This window comes from Tasmannia lanceolata, unplaced genomic scaffold (genome assembly GCF_043159265.1).
Source record: "Tasmannia lanceolata isolate RefF3 unplaced genomic scaffold, GAP_Taslan_0.1 ptg000006l, whole genome shotgun sequence".
NCBI classification, from domain to species: Eukaryota; Viridiplantae; Streptophyta; class Magnoliopsida; order Canellales; family Winteraceae; genus Tasmannia; species Tasmannia lanceolata.
In genome coordinates, this window is record NW_027518683.1 from 14,370,927 (window position 1) to 14,398,231 (window position 27,305).

The following is a 27,305-nucleotide window of genomic DNA, read 5'->3' on the forward strand; positions in this document are numbered from 1 at the left end:
ACCTTGTCCAAATATTTTCTTGGGTTGGGTCTGGTTTTCATTTTTTAGCTTTAGATAGTGACTAATTTTAAAGATTGTAAAAAAAAAACAACAATCTTCACACCAAAAATTTCTAAATTAGTGTCATCAAGTGTATAAATTTAAGTCAGCGGAACTTCATTTCTCAGAAGATAAATTGAAGGTACGCTACCGGAAACATTGTAACGCCACCGGAAAAATAAGAATACTTGTAAGAGAACATTAATGACACTATATTTTCACATAATAGACATGATTACCTCAATGAAAACATTTGTATCAGAGGAATGATAGATGCAAGGGAGCCCTTGCATAAAGAGCCAAAACGGGCTCTTGATTGGATCCACGTCATCAAATGTAACTGATTTTACTTTTTCAACCAATTTTAAAATGTGACTGAAAATGATGTGGATCCAATGAAAAGCCCTTTTGAGGCTCTTTATGCAAGGGCTCCCTTGTATCTATCATTACTCTTGTATCAATATAATGGAAAATAATTTGCCATGTTATTGAATTGATATTTAAGAAAGTCACAGTACACCTATATGAGTCGGGTCAGGTTTCGGATTTCAGATTTTTTTTCTTTAAACCCGGTCCTACCCAAGATTGAGTTGGGTTTTCCAATTTAAAACCCAACCTCACCCAAGAGGCCAAGACCCATGATTTCTAAAGCCGACCCATGTTATTTTTTGGGTTGGGTTGATGCGGGTTGGGTAAAACCTAAGTTGCAGCCCTAGAAATCTGTATTCATTTTTGTTTGGATAGTCTTTCTTGATGTTCAAACTTGGGTCCCATGAAGGAGACGTGCGATCAAGGCTGTTGAATTGGTGGATCCCAATCCTCTAATTAATCAAGATTCTAGGATCATCCATTATGGTGGAACCATATGCAATGAGTTAGATTTTGTGTTTACCCACCAATTAAAGGGATTGGATTATGCACACACGATATTTATTTACACTTGAGTTTAGACGACGATGGTTTTATTAGATACACTATGTCTTTTTTTAGAATGCTAATAGGTGCACGTATTAAAAAAAAAGCATATAGTGGGGCCCACTCCATTCAATGATCAATACCATGCATTTGTTGGGCACAACGTGAATGGAACGTGCCCTAAATAAGATGATCCTTACCCTCTGATATGTAGAGGTATGGGACTAATTATAGATCAGAGAATTAGGATGCCAAAATTTAAAATCTTAGACAACCAATTATTCATCCAAAATTGATTATTGGACTCAATTACATCTAAATTTGAGTCCAATAATCTGCTTATCAGTCACAATCAGTTGTCATAATCTCAAACGAACAGGCCTTAGGAAAAGCGGTGCCTCTTATCAAAATTTGGGATTGTTGATACTTTTACCCTTTGAATTAGGGAGAAACTAAATGATGAATGAGGGGACAAACTCGTATTCATCATCTCACCCTTGATATTTGATCTAACGACAGAGCACTTTTTAAGATGCTGCTGTTGGATCAAATTTCAAGAGCAGTCCTTCCGTTGTACTACAAATACGAGTTTGTACGCCCATTCATCATATAATTTCTCCGCAGGTATTTGCTTTTTATTTCCCTCTTTTTTCTGTACGAGGGAGGTTTCGCTTTACACATAGATTTGGCTATATCCATATCAAATAGAGTGAGGCTAATCATATTGAATTACCTTTTAAGATTTTTAGTGGTTCCCTCTTCTTTTTCAGTGGGTGGGAATGAGACTTGTTGCTTTGCAAGACCATTACATGGCTTATTGATTAAAGCATAAGCAACCCTAAATCTACAAAAAAGAATTAAGAAAAGCTTGATTAAATGAAGGCAATTACAAATAGGGCAGTGATAAATCGACCCCCCTAATATCTTAACTCGACCCGATATATCTCTCTCTCTAAGCACTGCCCTATATTGGGTTGGGGGTTAAGATATACGGGGGTCGATTTGCCACTGCCCTTACAAATAATAGTAGATGTATGGGCCTCTTTGGCAGAAATGAAAATTCTTTTCCTTGGAAAACAATTTTGTAAGGTTTAGTAGTGCCTTGTAGGACATGTCTGGCAACCATGAAAAATTTATGGAATACTTTATACTGGGGGAGGCAGTTGTGTGACATGACGGTTGACGAAGAGGGAGAGATTTGGAACGGTAGGAGTGAGCATGGAAAGTCCTTGGGAAATAGAAAGAAAAAAAAAACAATTTCAAGTAGCAAATTTTTTTGTAAGCGTTTATTAGGTATTTCTCATGCTCTTTTCCACTTGTGCTCTCACAATTCTCTCCCTCTCCCTCCTCGGTTCCTATTTCACAATTGGGCTCCCGACCATTCTATGGAATATTTTTTTGTGGTTGCTTGGCAATGATGAATTCTTTTCCATGGAAAATTAATTTAATGGTAAGGGAGGGCGGGAGAGGGAGAGATCTAAAAGGGAGTGAGTGAGAAGGTGAGATAAAGGCTGAAAAACAAGGACAAAACACTATACTCAAAATATGATTTACTTTCCCCCCCTTTTTTTTGCCTTTTGCCACCCCCTACTCACTCATGCCATCTCAAGTTTCTCCTTCTCCCACCCTCGCTACTCCTCTTTCACAATATAGTTGGGCTATAATAGTTAGTACTCTATTTATAATCTCTTATATTTTATATAAAATGCGGCCACTAATAATATTAATTTTAGAGCCCCAACCGTATTATAAACTAATATTCAATGGAAAAAAAAATACATGGTTGCCAAACATGGCCTTATGATAAAATTTATTTCAAGCAAAACTTCTCTAACAAAAAACACCCTCACAAAGTTTTGCCTGAAATAATTTTATCAAAAAAGGGGTCAACTGAAAGTTTCATCGTTACTAAACTTACTTTTTTCATGGAGTCACCCCTGCCCTAGTTGATGAGACGTAAGGGTTACTGTGTGTGTGTGTGTGTGTGTGTGTGAGAGAGAGAGAGAGAGAGAGAGAGAGAGAGAGAGAGAGAGAGAGAGAGAGAGAGAGAGAGAGTCATTCTTTGTAGACTTTGGGTGTGTGGAAATTGAGAAGGACCCATATAATACACCAACCCTAATAACAAAATCATTAACAATATATGGCATTTTACAATCTTTTTCTCCTTCCCACGCCTCATATGTTTCTCAAGCTGGTGTGAAGCCCTTCACTCCAATCTTCTCACACCCATAAAAAACATCAAGATTGTATAATATTGGAACCATGGTGATTGAACAAAAGAAGACCAACACTGGCCCAAAGATCCACAAAAGAAGTGGAAGGGCAGAATAGAACAACCTATTCCCCACAGTGTTAAGGATAAAACCCTTCTCTAACAGCTCATAAACATACTCTGGGGTCACCATAAACAAATCATCTTGGGGCACGTTAATGAGCATGGTCACTTGATTTATGAACCTAATGGAGAGAGAATGGCAAAGGAATGCAAAGAGGAAGATCAAGAGAAGGGTGACATATTTCAAGGCCACCATAAATTCCCCATGAGCACCATATACAGTGTCATTGAGTGGCTTTTTGACACTATATGTGCTACTGATAATGGCAGCCAACCCTGAACACAAGAGGATGGAAGTGGTCGCCATTAGGGTGGAACCCATGATCACATTCCGAAGAGTCTGCACAGCTAGTATGTTCTTCTTGTCATTGTCCTGCGAGAAAAGCAGGCTAGTGTTTAATAAGGTGAGGAGTGCCATTATCAAAATAAAAAAGTCTGGGTATCATTTGCTGTTTAAATAACAAAAAACTAATGAAGAGCAGTGATAATGTTTAGTACTTTTATAAATGATATAAATTGTTCCTAGGAATTTACCAGGAATGCTTGTTTGTTGTGATAAATTTAATATTTGACTCCTTGAGATAATATTGAGACATTCTTGCAAGAAAATATAATATCTAAAAATATTTCAAAACGAATGACGTAGTTTAGGAAATTATTGTTATAATTAAGTCATTAAGTAACTATTAAATGCTTCTAAATTTATTTCCTGATTCCATAATTTAAAAATGACAACAAGAGAAAGTAAAAAATTATTTCCTGCAATAAAATAAAATAAAAATGTTATAGGAAAATCCGTGATTTTTTCACTCACTATATGATCAAGACAGTAGAATAAAAAGTTCACATATTCCTTGTTGGACATTGAATATGTTGTGATATGATATTTTATAATTTGGAGTAAATATCACAATAATAACAAATGATTCATTTTGTTAGAATTAATTTTGGTACAACTCCATCAACAAAAAGCTTGTCATGTTGAAATTCTTAGGCCTTTAATATATTTATAGTTTTAAATAGGGGACTCCTTTTAAATTTTTATTTAGATTGTTGTAATATAAATGATTAAATAATAGCAACTCTAACAGCTTAATCTTTGGACTAATTGGTTATTTCACATGGTATCAGAGTTATTTCTTCATTGTAGGTCCTGAGATCGAAACCCAACTCCTTGATATTAAAAATCAACAAGTACGACCAACGCAGTAGAGGGGCTACATGTGCCACCAGCCCAAAAAGAGGGTCCGCACGTGACAGGGAGGGGTGAAATATAAATGATTAAATAACACCAACTCTGAGAGCTTAAGCTTTTGGAGTAATTGGTTGTTTCACACAAATGATAGAAACATTCCTTCTTCCTCCAAACCAAATTAGGAGAGAGAGAGAGAGAGACCAATGGTTTCCCACTTTGTTCTTTTGTGGCATTTCTGTCATTTGAATAATATGGGAGAAAAATACCTAATTTTAGGGATGTCAATATCAGTTCTGTTTCAATTCTCTAAGGCCTTGTTTGGATACTTCATGTTTTTGTATTTGTATTTGGATTTGAGTTTTGGATACAAAATACTCAATCATCCTCATGCTCATATTGTATAAGAGGGAGAGAGGGAGAGAGGGGACATCTTGCTGCTGCTACAGCAAGGTCGAGGAGTAGCGAGGGTGAAGGTAATTGCCACAAATATTGATTTCTAAATAGGCAAATAATGTCTTGCAGAATAGATTTGAAAATCGAATTTTTTTTTCCACTGATGTTGCTGATTTGGAAATCTAAGGATCTGATCCAATTCCAAATATCAACTGCAAATGTGAGGAATCCATATCTAAATCTTGTGGATATCTATCAAAACAAATCGTTGAATGTCATGTCATTTCATGCGAGGACAATCACTAGCACTAGTGGCAGCAGGCACACCATAATTAGCAAAGCAGACTCCATTATAACAACATGTGGGCCCAATGAACAAACATTAATTGGTGCCCCTTACGTGTAAAAGCTAATGAAATACGCACCATAACAATCCACTAACAATAAGATCAGGTGATAATGCATGCACTAAAAGTAACCCTCTACCTAGACGATCAAAATTTCTTTGGCCCTATGTTAGCTGGTTTATCGGTTCTCGAACTTAGTTTAGGAAGTGGCTTTTACAATTCCCCAAAAGCTTTGAAGATAGAGAAGTATAAAACGAAGTGAATCGTCTAGTTATCAAAACATGGTTGTGCTAATATGCATGGTTTTGGGTGTTTAATAACCCATGAATGGCAAGTTTTTAAACTCAACAAAGTATTCCATCGGGCAACTAATAACTCATACCCAGTATGAGTTATTTTGGATGAGCAAAGCCAACAGAATGATTCAAAAAGATCTCTGCATTGCGAACCTTAAAGAATATGATACTTTCGCCATTTCTAATACGGAAATGATATGTGCATAACCGTGTTTTAATAATTGCACAAACTCAGCTTGCCTTTTCTTTTTTAATTGGCTTGTGAGAAGTTTTTGATAAGTCTGTAATAACCTTTGACAGCTCTTTAAAGGATAGAAGACAAGATCTGTTACGGGCTGTTTGGATACGGGGATTTTAGAATCTTGGGTTTTCTCAAAAATTGTAGATGGGAGACGAGAGAAGAAAGAGACTTGCAATTGTTTTCTGATTTCTCGTCCTTGTTTCTGACAGCAAGAGAGCAGGAGATTGTCCCATGTTTTCAGGTTTTAGAAATCTAAGGATGATGGGGGAGAGATTTCTAGAACGTGGATTTCTTACTTAAAATCAAACAAACGCTGTCAGGACAGCATATAGCAACTTGATCATGAACCCTATTTTAAACTGTTTTCAAACTAAAACCTCGATTCTAAAATCCGTGTATCCAAACGGCCCCTTAGAGAAATTATCAAAACATGGCCGTACTGATATCACAGATCTCTCTATCTATATATATATCTAGGTGTGTGTATGATAATTGGAAATACAACATGAGATTAAGCAAACCAGGTATTTAATCTTCAAACTCGTATATATTGTGATGTAGGAAATTTACCGTCATTATGGCGCTGACCCAAACGCGTCGAGCAGAGGCATTAACTCCAATGATAGTAGTCATGGGTTTAGTTTTAACCTTGTGCCACAGCCATAAGTGATACATAATGCTGAAACTAAACCCCATTGGCACAAGCACCAAATCCAAATAGCTCTTCCTCCATTCCATTCTCTCTTCTCTGATGGTTTTCTCTCTTGATAACTTCTTCTTTTTATTCTTCAATGAAGCCTCACGCAAGTGTTTATTTATACGGAATCCAATTCAATGTACGTGGACGGAATTTAAGGCGACGACAACAGAATGGAAAACAACACTTGCTTTTTGGTGAAATACAAAGGTGCCCCTACTGTTAGTGGCATGACAATCGTTCAGGTTTAGCAATCTTATTCGGTAATTGCCCTTCTCTTCCGATACAATTATTCCAATGCCATTCCCTTTTTTTTAACCTCCTCCCTAGCTAACTAACTCCGTATCCCCTTTCGGATTATTGGTATTAGGATGGGGGAGTTTTTTCCATGCTACAAGGCTGCATGCAAGTCTAGTGAAAAATAATAAATTGGGGCCCGCATTGTTGGGTAATATAAACAGCTCATTTGTTGGGCCTGATGTAGGTAGAGAATGCTTGAAAATCTTTTCCTAACCCTTCTATCTAAAGAGTTTCTATATATGTTGCGCCATTTCAAAAGAAATGGCAGCACATAGAGAGTAAAAAAGACTAAAACTCTGCAGATGGGAGGGTTATGATCATCCTATGGAGAAGATTTTTGGGTCACAACATACCTACATCGGAGCCCGACAAAGAATGGTTTAATTTAAGTCACTCAATAATGTGATTTCCATTACATTATTTTTCATAGCTAGGGCTAATTTCCTACTTGGGGTAGTCTCCTTTTTCATTAAATATGAAGCAATTTGGGTTGGAGTTAATAAGAATTCATCCATGGCAGATGCACATTTCTTCTAGAATCAAAATTAGAACTACAGAATCTCCAAATTATTATCAAAATTCAGAAGAATTCTCCTATAACAGACGATTATTTCAGTTTTTGAGTCTTCATGAAAATGGGGATCATTTTTTTGCCATGACCCAATACGTACTAAACGTGAAACATGGGAATTATATCTTAGTTTTTCCAAAGAGGTTGCAAAGAACGCTCATATTCAAAGATAAAAAATACACAGAGAACGCGCCACTATGGAGAATATCACTTTCACAATCAAAGGTAAAAGGCAATTTTAGGCTATTTTTGGGCCCAATGGGAGGCATGTATGTGAAATCAAGACCGTTAATCATGTAGTCTGGTCCCATGCCAAACGGACATCCCACGTGTATGACAAAGTACTACAAAAATCAACACTTTAGCTTTTCTTCCAGAAAGAACCCTAAATGGCTTGACGCCTTGATGGATAAGGGCCTAGGATCATCCGATCAAAGTATTTTTAAGAGCATTTTGCCAGACCTATGGCAGCCATTTGGATTAATAATCTGATCAAGTACAAGAGGCCGAAGTGAGGTCTGTCTTTTAGAACGAAGAAGAATACCAACCACTTTGTCTTTAGAATTTTGCACTAGAAAATAGTGCTCTATTCCGAGGAGGGAGTGGGCATCCTCCCTTGGGCTACTACTCCCTAAGGGCGCGTTTGGCGACCATGAAATTTTTTTCATGATAAACTGGCGCTTCCAAATGGTGAGAGAGGGGTTGTGCGGGTGAAGTGTCTAAAAACCAGGAAACAAAATACAAGAAACTAAGAAAACAAAAAACTCTACTAAAAATCCGATCGCCTTTTTCCTGATTTTTTGCCCCTACTCATCACCAGAGACACTAGTTTCCTGTTTTTGGTTACCTGATTTTTTGTCACTTCACCTCATCTCCACTTGGAGACTCCCGATTTATCATGAAAAAAAAAAAAATTCATGGTAGCCAAACGTGCCCTAAATGTGGGTCATACAACAAAGGTTGTATGGCTCACATGCAGGGCGGGCCGCAGGAAGTGGCAACACTTTTTGCGCTCCCTAATCTTATTTTCCATTTTAATCAATTTCCTTGTATTTTTTAATTGAATTTGGAAGAGAGCAAAACAGCTGAAAACCTGATGAATGGGGGCATTTCTGTGGTTTCATGGAAAATTCGAGGATAAAATGATAAATATACATAAGAGAGAGAGGGCGGTTTAGTGAGGATCTGACAAGGCGTTTGAAAGAAGATAGAAGACAAGATTGAGAGTGGCCACGCACGCGCCATTTTCATGACCCTCTTTATCGTGCATTATATTATATACGAGAGCCGTTTCTTAGTTACGATGACGTACGTCGCAATAATGCTTACGTGGCAGAAAACTGCATTACAAGCTCATGAAAATGCACCTGGAGTATTCTACAAGGATCATTCACTGGTAAAAGACTATAATGCCCTTCTCCAACTAGTTCTCATTCTCAAAGATAGGCCTTGTCAAAAGGCCCATATAAGGGGTTGAGCCCATCGAAGCCCATGACTCCAACCTAAATTCCGAGGATGGGGAAGAATACCACGAATCGGATTTTTTGAGGAAGATATGAGAGAATTTGATTTTGTTTAGACAATGTGTGGTTACTTCAACCATTTCCGAACACCTCATATCATTCTCAGGGCATACTATGGTTAAATCATCTATGGGCAATTCCTCGTCCATTGCCCCCTTCCTTTGTTTCTGATAACAGAATTGTTAAATTACTACCAATGTAATTGAATAAATATTTACACTTGCTTTGAGATAATCCATTGAAAAGATGAGGTCCATAGCATCAATCAGTCTTTTCCAATGTGATAAAGTTATTTTTTCTTTGATAAAATAAGGGGTATTTCAGTACACAAAGATTTAAGGTCATTTCTTCAGTTTGCTCTCCACATCTAAGGTCATATCCTTTGCAGTAGCTTCATCGATGTTACCAACCAAATAAAAGACCTGCTCGAGAAGACCATCTAATTCTCCAGAAAGGATCAGTTGCGTTCTGAGTTTTAAATCCATCAAAAGAAAATAGGAAACTAGTAAATGAAGAGATTTTGCTAAGATAATTGAGTGGTTAAGGGTGGAATGTGGAGAGTAATCAAATTGTCGGCTTAGTAAAGCCGGACCCATATGTTAAAAAAAATGCACGCCCTTATGATGGGCTTCTCATTATGATTAATGGTGTTAATGGGCCAAACTCAATTATGGATTTTGGTAAAAAATTGAAGAACATGATTTTGGATTCGATCCAATTACAAGAAAAACTTGGATCCGTTTAGTTTATGATTCCGACACCTTGACACCACTAGGTATGGCCAAAATCCAATCATAAGTGGACAGGGTACCTATTAGTTAGGCTGGAGAAGAACAATGCAATACCCAAATTACCCCGGGCTCATTCAATGTTATTTTTTATTGAGAACGGGTACCACTCAAATGGGACCGAAGCACAGCTCACAATAATACGCCAAAACTATCAATTTATACTAGATGAAAGATTAGTGATTCATCACCACATGTTTAGTTTTCCACTTTCTTATTTACAACTCCACTAAATGAATGATTAGTGATTCATCAACACAGTTTTAATTTTCCAATTTCCCATTTTGGGGACTGATATCCGTGCGACCATATTTTGATAATGGGACGAGCTTACTTTATTTTACATTTTTTAACCAGCTATCAAAGTCTATTACAATTCCCAAAAAGCTCCAACCTACCGTTAAGAGAAGTGTAAAACAGAGTAAGTCATGTGGATATCAGTAGCCCATACACATTATATTACTTACTCTTATTAATCACGTCTGATTTGAGAAAGATTCAAGGTGTTTCTAATTACAACCAAAGAAAACCAGACTCAAGCAAACTAGATAATAGAAGTGAAACAAAGAAGTTTCCCCAGAACGACACACAAAAACAGTGAAACAGCTAACCAAAACTAAGGGAACCAGGGGTTGAGCCTCTAGTTCAATTGGTCAATTCAGGCTTTGTTCGTCAACCTTGAGGCCAGAGTTCAACCCCAACTTTCTTATTACAAAAGGAGAGGAGAGAAAAAGAAAAAACTAAAGCCATTTTTTATGGCCATGAAATTTTTTCATGGAATATTTAGCTTATCAAGTGTTGAGAGAGAGAGAGAGAGGAGTAGGGAACGTGGGAAAGGGAGAGAATTGAGAGTGTACGAGCGAGTAGATGACGTGAATTGCAGAAAAATAAGGAAAATAAAAACTTGATTCAAAATAGAGTTTTTCTTTTCCCTAATTTTGAGCGACTTCTCATCCTGTCCTCACTCATGCCCACTCAAATGTCTTTGTCCCCCCCACTCCTACCACTTGATAAACCAATATTCCATGGAAAAAAAACTTTCATTTCTGCCAAACAATGCCCAAGGGAACCAACAAACGGCAATACGTTTGGAAGTTGAAAAGATGTGTGACATAATCAATATTTTTGTGTCGGGCATGATTTTACAGTGTCCAACATCTGTTAATATTTTCTTGGAGACAAATACTGCCAATGCGGAAACTCTACAGTGCATTTCTGCGACAAGGTACTCTTCTCAGTTGGATTTGGATTGCAGAATTCAAGTTGCTCTTTTCTTTTTTCCCTACTAGAAGATGTTGCTTATTGGTTTCATTGCATTCCACGTATTGGGTAAGGTAGACAAGCACGATCGAGCAAGGATCAGCAGTGATGGGGAACAAGGACTCTCTTGGGGGACACTAGTCTTCGGGATGAGATGAAATGATCAATTTATGGGTTCCACAAGGAGACGTGCATGTCTAATCTGGAATGCTAATTATTCTGGTACTCTTTTTACACTACAAGTGGGTGACCCATGGATGAAAAGAAGGCAAATATATCATTTCCCGATAATTTATATGGTGTGTGGCCGTATAAGCACTGTACTGCCTGCTTCATTTGATGATCCAAACCGTTTATTTATTGGGCCACAACTTCACTAGGTTGTGCCCGGAAAATCATTTCTATGATCCCAACTCTCCAATCCATAGAGATTTCTATAATATGTGCAATCCCTCAATAGATCGAAGGTTTGTATCATACAATGGAAAAAGATATTCACAACACAAGCTATTTACGTAGTGGCCCAATAAATGAATCGTTTGGATCATCCTATGAAGTGGGCCGAACAATACTTTTCGAAACATAGAGGACTATGTGACCACACACCATATAAAATCTCATAATTCCCCTAAACATAAAAGCCTAAAATAAATCAACAGTTTAACTTTTTTGCCGTGTAACCTAAAAGGAGGCTTGATTGATCAAGATCCTATGGTCATCCGATCCAAATGGGTCAGCCGCAAGAGGCCTGATTGGGTGTTAATGGCCGAACCAACAGAGCCAATCACGTGTTTGGCACAAATGAGACCCAAAAAGTGCCCCGCCACACATATTTTTAAAATATATAGTTGGACCCGTAGATGATGGAAATTATTCATTTGCTTGGCCCCAACATTAATAGGGCATGCCTTGAAAATCATCTTTACAGGATGCTTCCGATCTATAGAGGGACAACACATAGAAATCTCACTATAAGAAAAATGGTTATTAACCTTACCGGCGTTCATAAAAAGCGCCCCTGATATTATATATACAACCTTGTTCAAAAAGTAGAACATACTTGTCCCGCACAAAAAAATATGCCGTATGTGTCTTCAAATAGGAGGGCTAGGTTGTATCTTTAGTGAAATTATATGATGCCCGTTCAGGTATGCTTGCTTAAGCGGTACAACAAAAGTACCAACCTTGATATTTGATCCAACACCAGCCTCTTAGAAACTGTGCTGCTATGGATCAAATATCGAGGGCCAGCATGCCCGCTCGAGTACCATATAATTTCTCGGTATCATCCTACAAAGATGATTTTGGCGCACAACCTATTTACATTGGGATCCAACAATGGCTGGTGTTACGCCCAAAATCGGCAACAGATAAGGTAATGACAAGAGAGTTGATCTGGCGAATCCAAGTTGCTGAATTGATTAAAGGATTGTGTCTTTTTTACAGGATAGCACAAGGTCAGAAGACCAACCCGGAGTCGTAGCTCCGGATGGGCCCTTCGACACTCAAGTCAGTAATAGGCAGAAAAAGGGGAAACCAAAGTTGGAATGGTGATTCTTTGGGATTCGGTCCTTTACCTTTGAGTCTTAGGAGGCTTTTTGTAGTGGAGTTTTGGGTATTGGATTACCCTTTTGCCCTTGGGGACAGATGTCAGCCTATTAGTGGATCAAACTTTACCCTTTACTTCATGCCCTTGGACAGGTGCAAGATTGTGGTTGGGCAAGGTTTACACTTGATCTTTCCTTTTTAGGCTGTAATGACCCTATTACCCCTTATTGGGTGATGAGCATGTGGGCTTGCCTTAGTGCCACGTGTTGATCCGTGAGTGGGGGATCCTTTTACACCCCATCAGTTGGATCATAAAAAAATGTGGCCCCACTCTATTTCTCAAAAAAATGTCCATGTACTTACAGTCCATGTAAAATCTCTCTCTCTCTCTCTCTCTCTCTCTCTCTCTCTCTCTCTCTCTCACACACACACACACACACACGGCGCGTGTCAATAGAGAGAGTTTTATAATTAAACTTACATATTAAGGGATTTGCTAGGGTTTTGGAAAGGCATTTTGCAGTTGATTTTTGCATTAGAGAACAGCCACACAGGCTCCCTTTTCAGCAGATTTTGTCTTATTCATTCAATTCATCTGAGGTGGTTGTTCTGTCCTGCAAAAGTCAGGTGAAAATTGAAATGCCTTTCCACGAAATTCCCAAGTAAATCCCTTATTTTAATTAATGAGAGATGAATATCCCTAGGGCTGGCAACGGGGCGGGGTGGGGCGGGACCGTATGTTGCATTCCCCGTCCCCGTCCCCGTCCCCACCCCACACAAAAATCCTCACCTCAAAAAAGCTTTTTTACGCCCATAAAAAAGAAAAAGACAAGCCGTGTTTGTGCACTTATCAAAATATAGTAGTGCCAATATCACTAGCATAAATGAAATATTTACTGTTAACGAAAAAAAACACTAAAACAGTACTAAAATAAGAGTATATTGATAATGGCTTGCATATTAAAACAGGACGGGGTTGGCCCGTCCCTGCCCCTCCCTGCTCCAAGTCGGGGCGGGGAATCCCTGGCCTGTGCGGGTCGGGCAGGTCCCCGCTTTCACGGGTGAAATTGCCAGCCCTAAATATTCCCACAACCTTATTCCGATATTTGTACTTTCTTTATTCAGTTTTTTCTCATTTGACTTTTACAATTAACAAGAGAAGATTCATATAAAGACAGGAGTGCCAGTACCAAATTAAAACAAGGGCAGTGCACAACTAATTTCCCTTAAATTTCCTAAAGTTAGCTAGCTATGTTACATAAGTGGAGAGGAGCATTTTGGTAGAGAGAGACAACACGAGCATCATTTTCTTATTAAAAAAGGTATCTCTGAATGACTTAAGAATTGCAAAACTGTAATTTTTTAATCGTTTCAACAGCCCTAGCATTTGAAAAATATATGCTTGTTAGTTCTTAGATTGTTTATTTTTTTTGGAATGAAAGCGAGAGCATGAGAAAATGGAGGTGGAATGCGCACAAACTATATATTCTCATCGTTGGAGATTGAACGCATCAAAGTTCCAATAAAACTTTATCTTATGTTTTGACAATAATTTAAGGGAAATGTTATCAGCACTACTGTATTATGATGAGGGCACTCCTCACTTTATTAAAAGTACGGTATGGCCCGCACAATAGGATGATCCAAACCGTCCATTAGACGGACCACAGGCTAAATAGGTTGTGCCCCAAAAATCATTTTCATAGGGCGAACCTAACCCTCCGATCTGAATGTTAGAGGGTTGATCCTAACCCTCTATAGATCGGAGGGGTAGGATGAACCTATGAAAATAATTTTTGGGACACAACTTATTTAGGCTGTGGCCCATCTAATGGACGGTTTGGATCATCCTATGGTGCGGGCCATACCGTACTTTTAATAAAGTGAGGAGTGCCCTCATCAAAATACAGTAGTGCTGATAACATTTCCCTAATTTAAATAACAAAAATTTTTCTCAAAGTAAAAACGAAATGTTATCTTCCAAATGATATCCCATCAGAGCCCATTTCAAATCGGAGATTTTTATATGGTGGCCGACCATCAGCCGACCAGCCGACCATCACGTACCATGCCACCAGTACCACCCTTGATATTTGATCCAACAGCAGCCCACTTTTTAAGAGGCTGCTGTTGAATCAAATATCAAGTGTGGTACTTCCATCGTACCACTTAGAAGGGACTTGGAGGTCGGGCATCATATAATTTCTCCGGTGCTATAAAGATAATTTAATATCAATACCTGTCACTCTTCTCACAGACCGACATGAATAAGATAAGCTAAAGACAGAGTAGTGACGTATGCAGGAACAAGTTTTGATTGAACACTAGATTCCACAAACACAAGCACCTCACGACCGAACTCCAAAAATTATTGGTATTTCATAAATCTAATGAATTTTCTTCCTTCAGAATCATGACAAAATGTTTGTCTGGAATTTTAGTCATCACATCCATTTATTGAATATGTGACGGAGGGTAGAGATTTGGATATTATCTTATTGCGGAGGGAGACTCGATCCCTTAATGTTATCATATGGCTAGAGGGGATGTCTCCTCGCCCATGGGGATTTTCTCAATTTATGGATGAGATCTTCGACCGTGTGGAGGGTCACTCAATTCATAACCATCACGTTAGGAGACATGCGAATGCAGAGGTCTGCAGACCGGCTAGCATGAGCCGTAGTTTCGAGAAAAGTTCTAGAGATTTTCGATCCTCCCCCCTTCTGATTTCTATTGACAATGTAGAGTTTTTCTCTCTTCTTTGTACTCTTTGATCCTATAACTGTCTTGGTTGTGGTCTTTTCTTTCTAATAGAACTTTACCATTTCAAAAAAAATGTAGTGATGTGCAGCGGGGTAATCAAAGGCATTTAACGACAGATATTGAATCTATAACTAACGATGTCTTTCCACGATGGAAAAATAAAATCTGTCGACAACAGGAAAAAAAATGAATGACAACGGGCGACAGGATAGTATAAAAACACATAGCGACGGATCTTAAATCCTGTTGCTAATAAAACATGTTGCTAATAAAACATATAATGACTGAAACAAATATCCATCACCACAATTTTGACATTTTTTTTTTATTGAAAAGGCTTTGGTGGTGCGCAAAGGGCAGTGGGGTGATAAAAAAAATGAGATGGAAAATGAATTCCATCACTAATTTTTAAACTAAAGATCATTTAAATGTGTGTATGTGTGATGAAGAATAAAAGATTACATAACATCTTCTCCAACGGCTTAAGCTTTTGGAGTAATTAGTCATTTATCATGCTATCATCAAAACTCCATAATACTAAGGGATTTGCTAGCATCCATCGCAAATGGCATTTCGCGGATGGACTGTTGCATCTGACAGCAGCCACACAGGCTCACTTTTCAAAAGTTTTTGTGTTATTCATTTGAATCATATGAGGTCGCTGCTTTCAGGTGCAACAGTCCATCTGCAAAATACCTTCTGCGATGGATGCTGGCAAATCCATAATATTAAAAATCCACATCTAATGGCTAACCCAAAAAGAGGGGCCACATGTGCCACGTGTAGGCCAACCAAAAAAAGAGGGGACACATTAAGGGGGAGTGTTAAGAGTATAAATGATTACATAACAGCTTCTTCAACGGCTTTATCTTTTGGAGTAATTGGTGAAAAGAAAAATTCTCCAAGAACATAAATTTCCATTAGAAATGTTTTTCTTGAACTCCAAACAGGGCCCTAGTGTAAGAGAGGGAAAAGATGCAGGAGAAAAAGAGAGATTTGAGATGGAAAGGAGAGCATGAGATGGGGTAAGACAATAGGGAGATAAAAATCCTACATTAAACAGGGAATTTATTTTCTTTGTTTACCAACCCAATCACATGCTCTCCTCAATCTCAGCCCTCTCAAAACTCTCTCTCACCAGCCTTGTCTACCGTTGTTGTTACACTTGGTAGGTAAGTTGGGCTTGAACCTGCAACCTGAAGGTTGAGGATCAAAGCCTTGACCATCTGAGCTACATGCTTGATTTTAAATCCTACAAAATGAAATAATATGAGAGAATATTAATACCCCTTTGTATTTCAATTGCACAGGATATTTTCAGTATTTTTGTATGAATATGTGTTAAACAAAATCTCTTTGTAAGTTTTGTCGTACATCACATATCTCGTTTGGTTGAAGTATCTGCGCAAATGATTAAATAACACCAACTCTACCCCAAATGGCAATCCCATAGACTATAAATGATTAAACCACCATCAGGATAATGGCTCTTCGCAAAGAGACCAATTGCAACACGTAAATCTGCGAAAGAGCTAGAGAGCTAGGAAGCTGAGTCAGAGGACGATAGACGCCCATGGTTATTAGGAGTTTTCAAGATTCTTCGTGCCTCCGTTCCTTAGATACTGCTTCTACTCAAGGATAGGTCTTGCCGTTGTACTGTTGGTCAGTATCCCTATTCTTATGATAGGGTTAGTTTTTGTGAGCTGATTGTATAATCATTATCATTCAAATAAACCGGTAAGGGCCTACGCCAAACCCCAGCTTGCCTCTCAAAAAAAAAAAACACCAACTCTACCAGCTTAAGCTTTTGGAGTAATTGGTTGTTTCACATGGTATCACAGCTATTGCCTCATGGTAGGTCCTGGGTTCAAAACCTAACAACCCTTGATAAATATCCACGTGTAGCGCAGAAAAAGAGCATCATGTGATGGGGAGAGTTGAAGTATAAATGATTAAATAACACCAACTCTAATAGCTTAAGCTTTTGGAGTAATTAGTTGTTTAACACATTTCTTCGTCCTAAAAAAAATTTTCAAAACTTGGTCCTAAGTTGCTCTTTGATTGACTAGTTTAAGACGGTCCAATTTGAAAAGTAACGTAACCAAAGACACCGAAAGTGGGATCCAATGGATTCTTCGATTAGAATCCAAACTGATAGTGAGACCTAGACATAGGAGGATCCGATCTGAATAGGGTTAATTTGTTGACATGACTTTGATTCAGTCCCTTGTTGGCTCTTTGAACGTAGGGAAAGAAATTATGGAATAAATATTAATTCCAAGATAGAGCCTGGTTGGGAAAAAATCAATGAAAAATGAGTTAGCCAAACACTGGAAAACTCGTATTCCCAGGAAAAAATATTTCCCGTGGATCCAAACAGCCTTTTACTCACATAATTTCTCCAAATATGCATGACACATGCAAGAACGTGGAACACAACTTCTTGGATCACTACGAATAATGACAACAATTTGATGAATTTGTTTGTTCATTTGATCTGAGATTGCTTCTTGGGTGGGGCCACACATCACAATGCATTCACTCTGTTTTTGCAAAAAGAAAGAAAACGGTGAATGGCTCCACCACTTGAAGATGCACTACACGCTTACATATGAAACATGAATTTCTCGTGCTAGCTATACTGTCATGCAACAAGTGCTTGAGAAGAATCTATAATACATCATTTCATTAACCGGTTCATGTAAAGTTGAATTTGTTTCACTCTAACAAATAGCAATTAAAGCAAGCAAAAAGATTACAAAGGGGACAAATGTGGAGAGATGTCATGTTTCCACAAGTTTCCTTTCTTTTTCTTTTACTTTTTTGTTTCCTTTAGTCTTTTTTGCTTTCAACCCATCTTTCTATTCTCTTTTCTTTTTATATATCTGATTCCTTCCCTTTATTTAGGAATCTTAAGCTCTAGACAAACTAAAGGGAAGGACCATGCACCCCAAAGACAGGCAAAGACAGAGACAGAGATATTAAGAGAGATTTTAGGATTTTATTAGGGGTGAGACTTGAGAGGGTCCCTAAACTCTTGATTTTACGGCCTATGCTTTATATATATAAATGTTGTCTACGGATATCCATAATGGAGCGAGTCACTTTGTTTTGCACTACTTGATTAATTGTTGAGAGCTTTTCGGAATTGTAATAAACTTTCATAGCTGGTTAAAACATGAAAAACCAGGTGAGTTCGTCCCATTATCAAAATATGGTCTCGCAGACATTAGTCCCCTAAATTTTTTGAGGAATGATATAGTAGGATGTGAGGGGAAATGTCTACTTGTGGGTGTTGATGTCAATTTCCAAAATTTTAAGTTGATTCCATATGCAAAATGAAAAAATAATGTATGTTTCAATGTAGCGTAGCGAGTGCATGAAGAAAGGAAGAACACCTTCTTCTCATAAGAGAGGCAAATAAGAGACAAAATATCACTTGTTGCTACCATTTCAAAAAAAATAAAAAATCACTAGTTAATATTGAAAAAAATATAATATGAATATTTTTTTTTTCATATTCATTTACATACCCAATAAGTACCCACTCTAATAAAGCGAAACTACCTAAATCTCAAGTCCTAAGTTTCAAAGACCAAAACCAATCCAACTAGCTTTTAAAAATAACTAATAGACACCAACAGAAAATAAGATTCCTAACTCCACTCTTCCTTACATCGGCCCCTCCACTAGAAGAGAAGTTTGTCGTCGAGTTTGACAATAATTGGTGAATGATAGTCACACAAATCTGCAACATGCAAATCTTAAAGATAGTCGTGTCGTAAGAAAGATCAACGACAAAAGTTTTGTTGTTAATTTTCTTTCTAATATGGTCAAATCTTTCGCTCAACTTGCTAATGTTTCTCCTAGAAAACATGCATTACTTTAATGAACCATCACATAGTGACCTTCTTTGAACATCTTCAAATGCTTATGTTCGCCAGCATCTTCTTTGTATTTGGCATTTGGCTCCTCCATCTTCTTCGTAACATTAACATTTACTGTCTTCGAGGGAGATCACCTGAAGGCATATGTATATTGTTGTTTTACTCAAAGCCTCTATAGGCCTCACATGCACAATTATCCTTCGCTACCAAGGCATACATCTATCATATTTTATTTTACTCATCATTTACAAATATCACTTGTACTGCTTCACTTAAGAACCTTGGGGGCAATTCTCTCTCATCATACGGGGCAAGAGTAATCTTATTCTTTGTAAAATATAAAAACATTTGTCCTTGCGTCTATAACTAGAATCTACATCATATACCAAATGCCCAGTAATATATTGTTTGCATTCATATCAACATCACAAATAACTTCAGTTTTATAAAGTTGCTCAACTAAAAAAATTCTACACCTTTCTCTCAGGTCGGTCTAGATGACCTTCTCAATCCAGCCAATAGCACATGGGGAATGTGCTTTTACATATGTAGTTGCAACTTTTTGACCATGGTCTTAATACAATATTCCCGTTCCTGCCTCCATCAATGATCATATCACAAACCCTTTTTCCTGCCTCCATCTGTGGTCATAGGTCATATCACAAACTCGTTCTTGACACTGCATTTGGTCCTGAATATTACATCTTTGCTTATTGGCCTCCCACAATAGAGCGTACTACAATTTCCAATGTAGTATATGTTGGTATTTGGTATTTTAATACAAAATAGCCCTTGTTGGTATTTTACAAAGTTCTTTTGTTTACAAACAGAAGCCACTTTGTTTTGAAAAATGGGTTTGCTCACTTCCTTCACAAAAGCGAATAGTCCCGTATTGGAAAGTAGAGAAAAGCTTCATGTGTTTATATAGCTTTTCACTTCTTTAGCTTTGTGAATGAGAAGAGGAAAAATGTGGTCTACGCGCATGAGCCACCAAGTGGATCCAGTGGGCTTTTGACTATACCACACGCGCGCCGCCCTGGCCGGCCAGCTGCGAGTGTGAGTCAAGGTTTTTCCTTCCCCTTTGCCAGTATTGTTTAGGTAAGCCGGCTTATTGAAACGTCAATTAATTGGTTAAATAGCGGCACAGTTCTCGGGTAAGCCGGAGGACCGCCGGCTTACCTAATCATTGTCACTGTTGGGAAAATATCTCTTCGCATTTGTAACGTGTTTTAACGGCTCTTTTTTTAAAGGTTGTATTTACTCCATTAAATGGTGCATTGAACAGACATGTTTTGATTTATAAAAGAGGAAGTTCTCTGTGTTTTCTATACATAACAGAACAACGAAAACTACTGTTTGCTTCTTGCTTTCTCTATTTTACTGTAAACAGATATTTCATTTTTCTTCTTTTATTTTACGTATTTTGTTGGGCAATTGGAATGTTCGGGTGGTTCGAATCTCCTTGATTCTGCAATTCTTGGAGAGTGCGTCGGGCTGTTGTATCCTAGGGGTGATTGCGGCCAGTAATCTACTACATCAGATTTAGTTTCCGGATAGCCGCAAATTCACCCTAAAGAGAGCGACATAGTCCGTGCCTCATCTCGCCCCATCGGAAAAGGCTTTACTAACGTTGTTTGTTTTTTGTATCTGTTCTTCAACAAAAATCTGGTAAGCCGTATTATTCCTTAAATCCACAACAGTATACTCCTCACCCTTACATCGGAGTAAACTTGAATTGTGCTGGTTAAAATTATTTCCCAAGAGCTTGGCATTTTCATGCCAAAATATGCTTTCTTTTAAAGAGATTTGAGATTGTCTTATTCATTTAATTTATAAGTGGGGGGTTGTTTTCTCCTGCAAAAGTGAGGTGCGAAATGGCTTCCCACGAAATTGCCTAGCAATAATGGACTCACAGCATCCCATTTCAAATGCAAAACCTCATTCTCATGCATTACGGACGGTATAACATGTACACAAAATTGAAAAATGAGAACACTTGTATTGAATTTTCCAGACTTTGGGCAAGAAATTTTCAGTTCTCTGTGGCATCCAAGCAGTCAAAGTCCCAAGTCTACCCATGACAAGTCCAAGGAGAGTCCACATCTCATTCTTTAGACGATCCAAGTGTCAGCCGCCAAGTGTCTCTTCATTTTTTTTTAATGATTTTTCTGCACTAAAATACAAAAACATCTTGATTAGTGAGAATAATAAGACGAAAATGAAAATAGAAATAGAGGATTGGCAGGAGCACATAGGTCTAAGGGTGTCAATTTTGGCTCGGGCTCGGAAGCTCGCTCGAGCTCGGCTCGAATCCTTAACGAGCCGAGCCCGAGTTAGGCCAGGCTCGGCTCGGCTCGTTAAGGCTCGTTAAGAATTTAATATATTTAAATATATATATTATATATTAATATATACATTAAAAGGGTTGTCCATGGAGTGAAAGGGGGGGGGGGGGGGGGGGCAAAATATGTCACTTCATTTTTGGAACCCCATTTGTTACTAGGACCACCCCCATAGTGTAAAAAAAGTAGTCAAATTACACTAGTAGGGCTGTCCAGGGAAGATGAGGGGTGTGAACATAATATAACCCGAGCTCGGTAAGGCTCGCGAGCCGCTCGCGAGCTTGACCGAGCAGAGCCCGAGCCCGAGCCGAGCCTCACTTGTGAGCTTAACGAGCCGAGCCGAGCCTGGCCAAGCTCGGCTTGGCTCGGCTCGGCTCGGCTCGTTTACACCCCTACATAGGTCCCTTTTTTCCTGGAAAAGTGTGGAAAAGAAGGAAAATAAATAAATTCCACACTGTGCCCATTTTCTAGTGTTTGATAACAAAAGGCCCTGTTAAGATCACGTGAAATTTTTGAAGAGAAGGTGTTTTTTTTATTACAAAATCTCCTACTTTTCCATTATTTAATCACACTTGATAGAAAATAATTTGAACCCGAGAAACATTTAGAGAAACATTAATGATGATATATCTCTTAATATTCCACATCCAAATCATTTCCTTCTAAAATTGTGGAAAGCAAAAATAATCCAAAGAAAAAAAAATTTCCATGCAGGGCGTAAAACAAAATTCATGGAAAAGAATTTCCATCGACCTTCTTATTGCCAAAACTCTACAAGTTTAAATGTGATATTTTCTTTTTATCAAAATAAGGGATTTGCTAGGGACCATGGCCGAAGGCATTTCGCGTACAGGAGGATGTTGCTTGAGAGAGCAGCCAAAGAGGCTCAGATATTGTCTTATTCATTTAATTCATCTGAGGTGGCTGCTCTCATGCAACAGCCTGCCCGCAAATTTCGGTTTTTGGGAAGTCCGAAACCGGTACCGAAATCGAAATTTTAAACCATGGTCTCAAATAACCCTCTTAGTATTGGGCAGATCTACCAAAATGAATAGATATTTGAACCTTACTAAACTACGCAGTTCAGTCAATGGGTCGCACCTGCAGCTGGGTTTTTTCAAGGGCGCCCATCAGTTTAGCACTCTATTATAATTATGAGAACTGAAAGACATAAGACCGAGGCCGTTGATCTTATAAAAACATGATGAGGCTATATGGCCTTGTTTCCATCCCAAATGGAATTTCCTCTTGCGCAGGAGATGCAGGATTTAAAAAAAATAAAAATCAACGGTTTAGATTTTCTTGGCAGAACCCTAATCAAGGCTTAACGGACCAAGAGTTTACACTCATCCAATTGAAGCATTCTTAACAAAATTTGGATCGCCATAAGATTGTTGTTTGGATCAACGGATCAGATCAGATAAACAAGGCAAAAATGAGGCCTAACAAGTATATTTTAGGAAGGAGCATAAAAGTGACTTTCTATTTAGCATTTTATGATACTACATCTATATGTAGCTACAAAACTAGAGTTGCATATGAATCAAATTAGTAGTAATAAATGAAAGCCTAAGATTTCATGCAAGGCCCTAGGCTATTCTCTCACATAAAATAACCTACGAAATGAGTTGCTTGTAAGGAATGACATAAAGCCCAGTTACAAGGTGGGGAAAAGGATAGGCCCATCAAACTTGAGCAAAGTCAGGCTTTTAAGGACCCATCGGACTTGGGCCTCCATAATTATAGCAAAGTCAAGCTTTTAAGCAACCAAAGCCCAATCTGGACCTTTCGCATCAGCATTCCCTTAACCAAGTAAGTGCTGTCTTGCATGATAAATGCAAGACTGTATTTAGGCCCTGTTTGTTTTGGATTTTTAGAATTTATTTTGAGCCCAAAACTGATTATTGGACTCAAAATCAAATGTAATTTTGAGTCCAATAATCAGATTTGGACTAAAATCTATTCTCAAAATGCAAAACAAACAGGGCATTAGTAGAGCCATCGTGATGTGGGCTATATAGCACATTAAAACCCTTTGATAGATATCAAAGCCCATTCTAAGGCCTCGTTGAGTACCTCTAAAACTATTTGCATATACCCAAATGGTTATGAAGTTAAATATGATTATTTGCAAATAATGGTTATAGAAATTACATAGCTTGTAAAGAGGCCTTAATCAAATTTGCAAATAAGAGTGAGTAATCAATGTGAGCTAACGAACTAAATCCCCTACACAACCATCTCAGCCAATAGCTACCACATCCCTGTCTATTTTACACATAATAGGCATGGCAGCTAAGGGTCTCTTTGGAAGCCACAAACACTCATATTTAACATTAACACCAACCATTATTTGTAAAATCCAAGCCATAAAAGCATGTGCGCGCGCAAGACTAATGTTCGAGCATAGGCCTTTTGATTCTCTTGTGATATTTAAATTCATATGCAAATAACTTTTAAATCAATATAAATCTTAAATCAAATGGTGGGAACTTGCTTTTTTCTTTTTTTTTCGAGAGAGACTTACTCGTTATGATCCGAAATTCTTCCCTTGCCTTCTCTTCTTCTTTGAGTTCTTGCCCAAACCCCTAAGGATCTCCTCAAATGCCTCTTCCTCGCACGGAATTCTCAGACCTCCTCTTTGTTCAAACCCGAAATCCTCCTCCGCTCTCTCCATCAAAATCCTAAAATCCGGGTGGCAAAGATAGCTCGTTGGGATCACGAACCTCCTTAGATCCGGACCCACGTACACTGCTAGAAACCCTCTAGGCACATCGCCTTTGTTTTTCCGATCGCCGGATAATCTCGATGAGAGGAGCGAAATCCTCGGATTCTCACCGGGTTTTTTTTTCCTCTTCCTGGTGAGAACTAGGAATTTGGGGTTTGGAATTGAAGGCAGAGCGCGCAATTGACGGAAGAAAATTGAGAGTGCCTTGCCCCCATTACTCATGGTGGAAAGGATCCGAACTTAAGGCCCGAAAAGGATCCAAACTTAAAGGTCCTATTTGGATTGTAAGAATTTTATGGAAAAGTTTGGAAAGGAAAAATATTTCTAAAAGGTCCTAATTTTTAACACATTAATAAAGATAACTTGAACCAACACGAAGATTCAATTTTTTTTACTTAGAGGGCCTCTAAATTGACCATAATCATATCATTTCCCTCTAAATTGTAGAAAGAAAAAAAATTTCCCACGAGAAATTTTCCATCAGAAATATTTTTCCTGCAATCCAAACAGGGACTAAAGATTTCAAAAAATCGGAAGAATGAACGTCGAAATCGTGATTAGATCTTCTCATGGGTAGAAAAGTCTCAACAAATCCCTCGAAAACCTACCAATAGACTGCTTAAATCTTAAACGAATTTTAAGAAATTAAAAAGGAGAAATCCCCAATTTTAATCACAGAGGAAGAGCTCTGAAAATCGAGTCTTCCTCTGCGATCAAAGCAGAAATCCCAACTTTCATTAGATGGATACATAAAGACGGTTCCAATTTTTTCCATTCTAGGGTTTCAAATCCCTTAAAACCCGCTTTTTTTCCTTTTAACGTACGCACTGATGGTTGGGGAGCTTAACCTGCGCATACCTGAACGAATTATATCCTGTTCGTAGAACAGAAAAGCGCCATTTTGGCGGGATCCGTTTTCCTGTTTTTTAGGTCAGACGAGTCTGACTCTTTGACCTAATCGTTTATCTTGGGCCCCATTTTTATTGCAAGAAAAAAAAAATCTAATTATTTAGGGAAATGATATCTCCCCCCAGCGGTTTATGTGAGAATGGTTCACTGCTTGAGGATAAAGTCACCCCCTTTGACGTTTTCTTTGCCTTTAAAACTTAACGAGTAACGTTAAAGGGGGGGATTTTATCCACTAGTGGTGGGGAAAATACCATTCCCCATTATCTATTATCTATTAGGAAATTGCTAGCGTCCATCGCAAAAGGCATTTCGCGGCTGGTCTGTCGCACGTCATACCAGCCACCTCATGAATGAAGACAACAACTTTTGTCTCCATTCACGAGGTAGCTGGTCTGACGTGCAACAGACCAGCTGCAAAAAGTCTTTTGCGATGGACCTTAGCAAATCCCTATCTATTATATCAAAGATGATGAACTTCTAACCGTCTCCTGCTGATGTGGACAATCCCCCATTTTGACAACTCAGCATCATGTGTCACTTGATTTTGGAAGCTCTCCTTAACAACCATAATTCCAATCGCTAGTTCTCCATTATTTTTCGCCCCTTCTCCATACCTACACCCCTTTGTCTCTCTCCACAACCAGCTCCCCCAAAAATCAAGCCCTAACAAAATCTCTCTCTCTCTCTCTCTCTCTCTCTCTCTCTCTCTCTCTCCAACTAGCTCCCCTAAAATCAAGCCCCAATTTCTCTCTTCACAACCAACATCTTTTGTTCCTTTTTCCAAAGATCCCTTCCTAGACAAACAAACCCAACAAGTTTCGAAATATGTACCCTCCATCCGGCCTTTCATGTCTCTCTCTTTATTTACCATCAATGTTTCATGTGCACACGAAGTGCTCCATGAAACGTAGGGTAAGAACTCCTTTGCTTTTCATGTGCACTGAAACATTATATTTTCTATATATTTTTGTGATTTTTCGTGTTGGGCTCAACATATTTTTAATCATTAAGTCTTGGGAAATCATATAACCTTTATTCATTCATGAAGTTTTTTGCCCTGCACATCTTGGTGGATAAGTGAAAACACTTATTATTTTACATCTAATTTCTTATAGATTTTTTCTTTTGAATTTTTAATTATTTTTTGCAAATTTGTGTGTTACATTTAATCTTCAGCTGTTTGGCACTGTGATGGCTCTTACTTTCGCCTGTTGCTCTTCTCTCAGAATCAACTCACTATGTTTTGTTTTAGTGGTTTCGGGTTAAAATCAGGAGTAAGAAGCTGGATTTTTTTCTCCATCGATGCTTCGAGTTAGAAATCCTAAACATACCTCTCTCATTTTCCTTCTACATTACTAAGTAAAGATGAACATACCTTTGGTCATTTTGCTTCTACATTAGTAACTAAAGATGTTCAATGTATTTCTTTCTCCGTTAATTACTATTCTATTCTAAAGGTTCGTGCTGTTTTACTGTGAAAAATAAAGGATGCCATCAATAAAATATGGTAGTATTGATATAACGTCGTGAGACCTGCAGTTGGTAATGGCACCGATCTAGGTACTTTCAAATTTTTTTTATTCCTTAGCCCAAAGCGTGTTAAATAGAGAGGAATGAAACATAAACAGAGAAGAAAGGAAGTACTTACGTTAGCAACATGAAAGGGAAATAGCTAATCCCAAGTTTACACTCCAAACATCCCTGTATGCCCATCCAATGGTGTAGATGTCATTTCATCTTCACATATCCATTTTCCAAAGCCTAAAATTCTGTTGTGTTGCATTGCAATAAAAGTTAGACATGCCATGCCGAATACCGGTGCGAATCCTGTCGCAATGTAATTGAATCCATACAAGTCGCTGAAGTTCATATTTGTCCCTAGACCGTGTGAAATTGGACTGAAAATCCACATTTTGAGAAGTTGTAGATTTTCTATTTTTATTTTTTATTTACTTTGTTATGAGGAATGCTAGACTCACAGGAGCCCTTGCAAAAAATCAGGCAAAGGGCACCCTCATTGGTCAAAACCAATTTAGGATGCGCAGAAAATCAGTCATAACTGCCACATAGCAGTTTTGACCAATGAGGGGTTTTGACCAATGAGGGCGCCCTTTGTCTGATTTTTTTGCAAGGGCTCCTGTGAGTCTAGCATTCTTCTTTTATTATATAACAATAATATTAGGGGAGTGGTAAATCGACCCCTATATATCTTAAATCGACTCCTCATG

At 38.2% G+C, this 27,305-nt stretch overlaps 1 protein-coding gene across 1 annotated transcript; it reads right to left on the reverse strand.

Moving 5' to 3' along the window:
• Positions 1 to 3,056: 3,056 nt before the first annotated feature.
• Positions 3,057 to 6,560, reverse strand: LOC143879831 (uncharacterized). The gene is made up of 2 exons (XM_077382456.1): positions 6,332 to 6,560; positions 3,057 to 3,662 (listed from the first exon to the last, which is right to left on the reverse strand). The coding sequence occupies exons 1-2, from the start codon at positions 6,497 to 6,499 to the stop codon at positions 3,141 to 3,143; spliced, it is 690 nt and encodes a 229-aa protein (XP_077238571.1). The 5' UTR covers positions 6,500 to 6,560; the 3' UTR covers positions 3,057 to 3,140.
• Between the last annotated feature and the right edge of the window lie 20,745 nt (positions 6,561 to 27,305).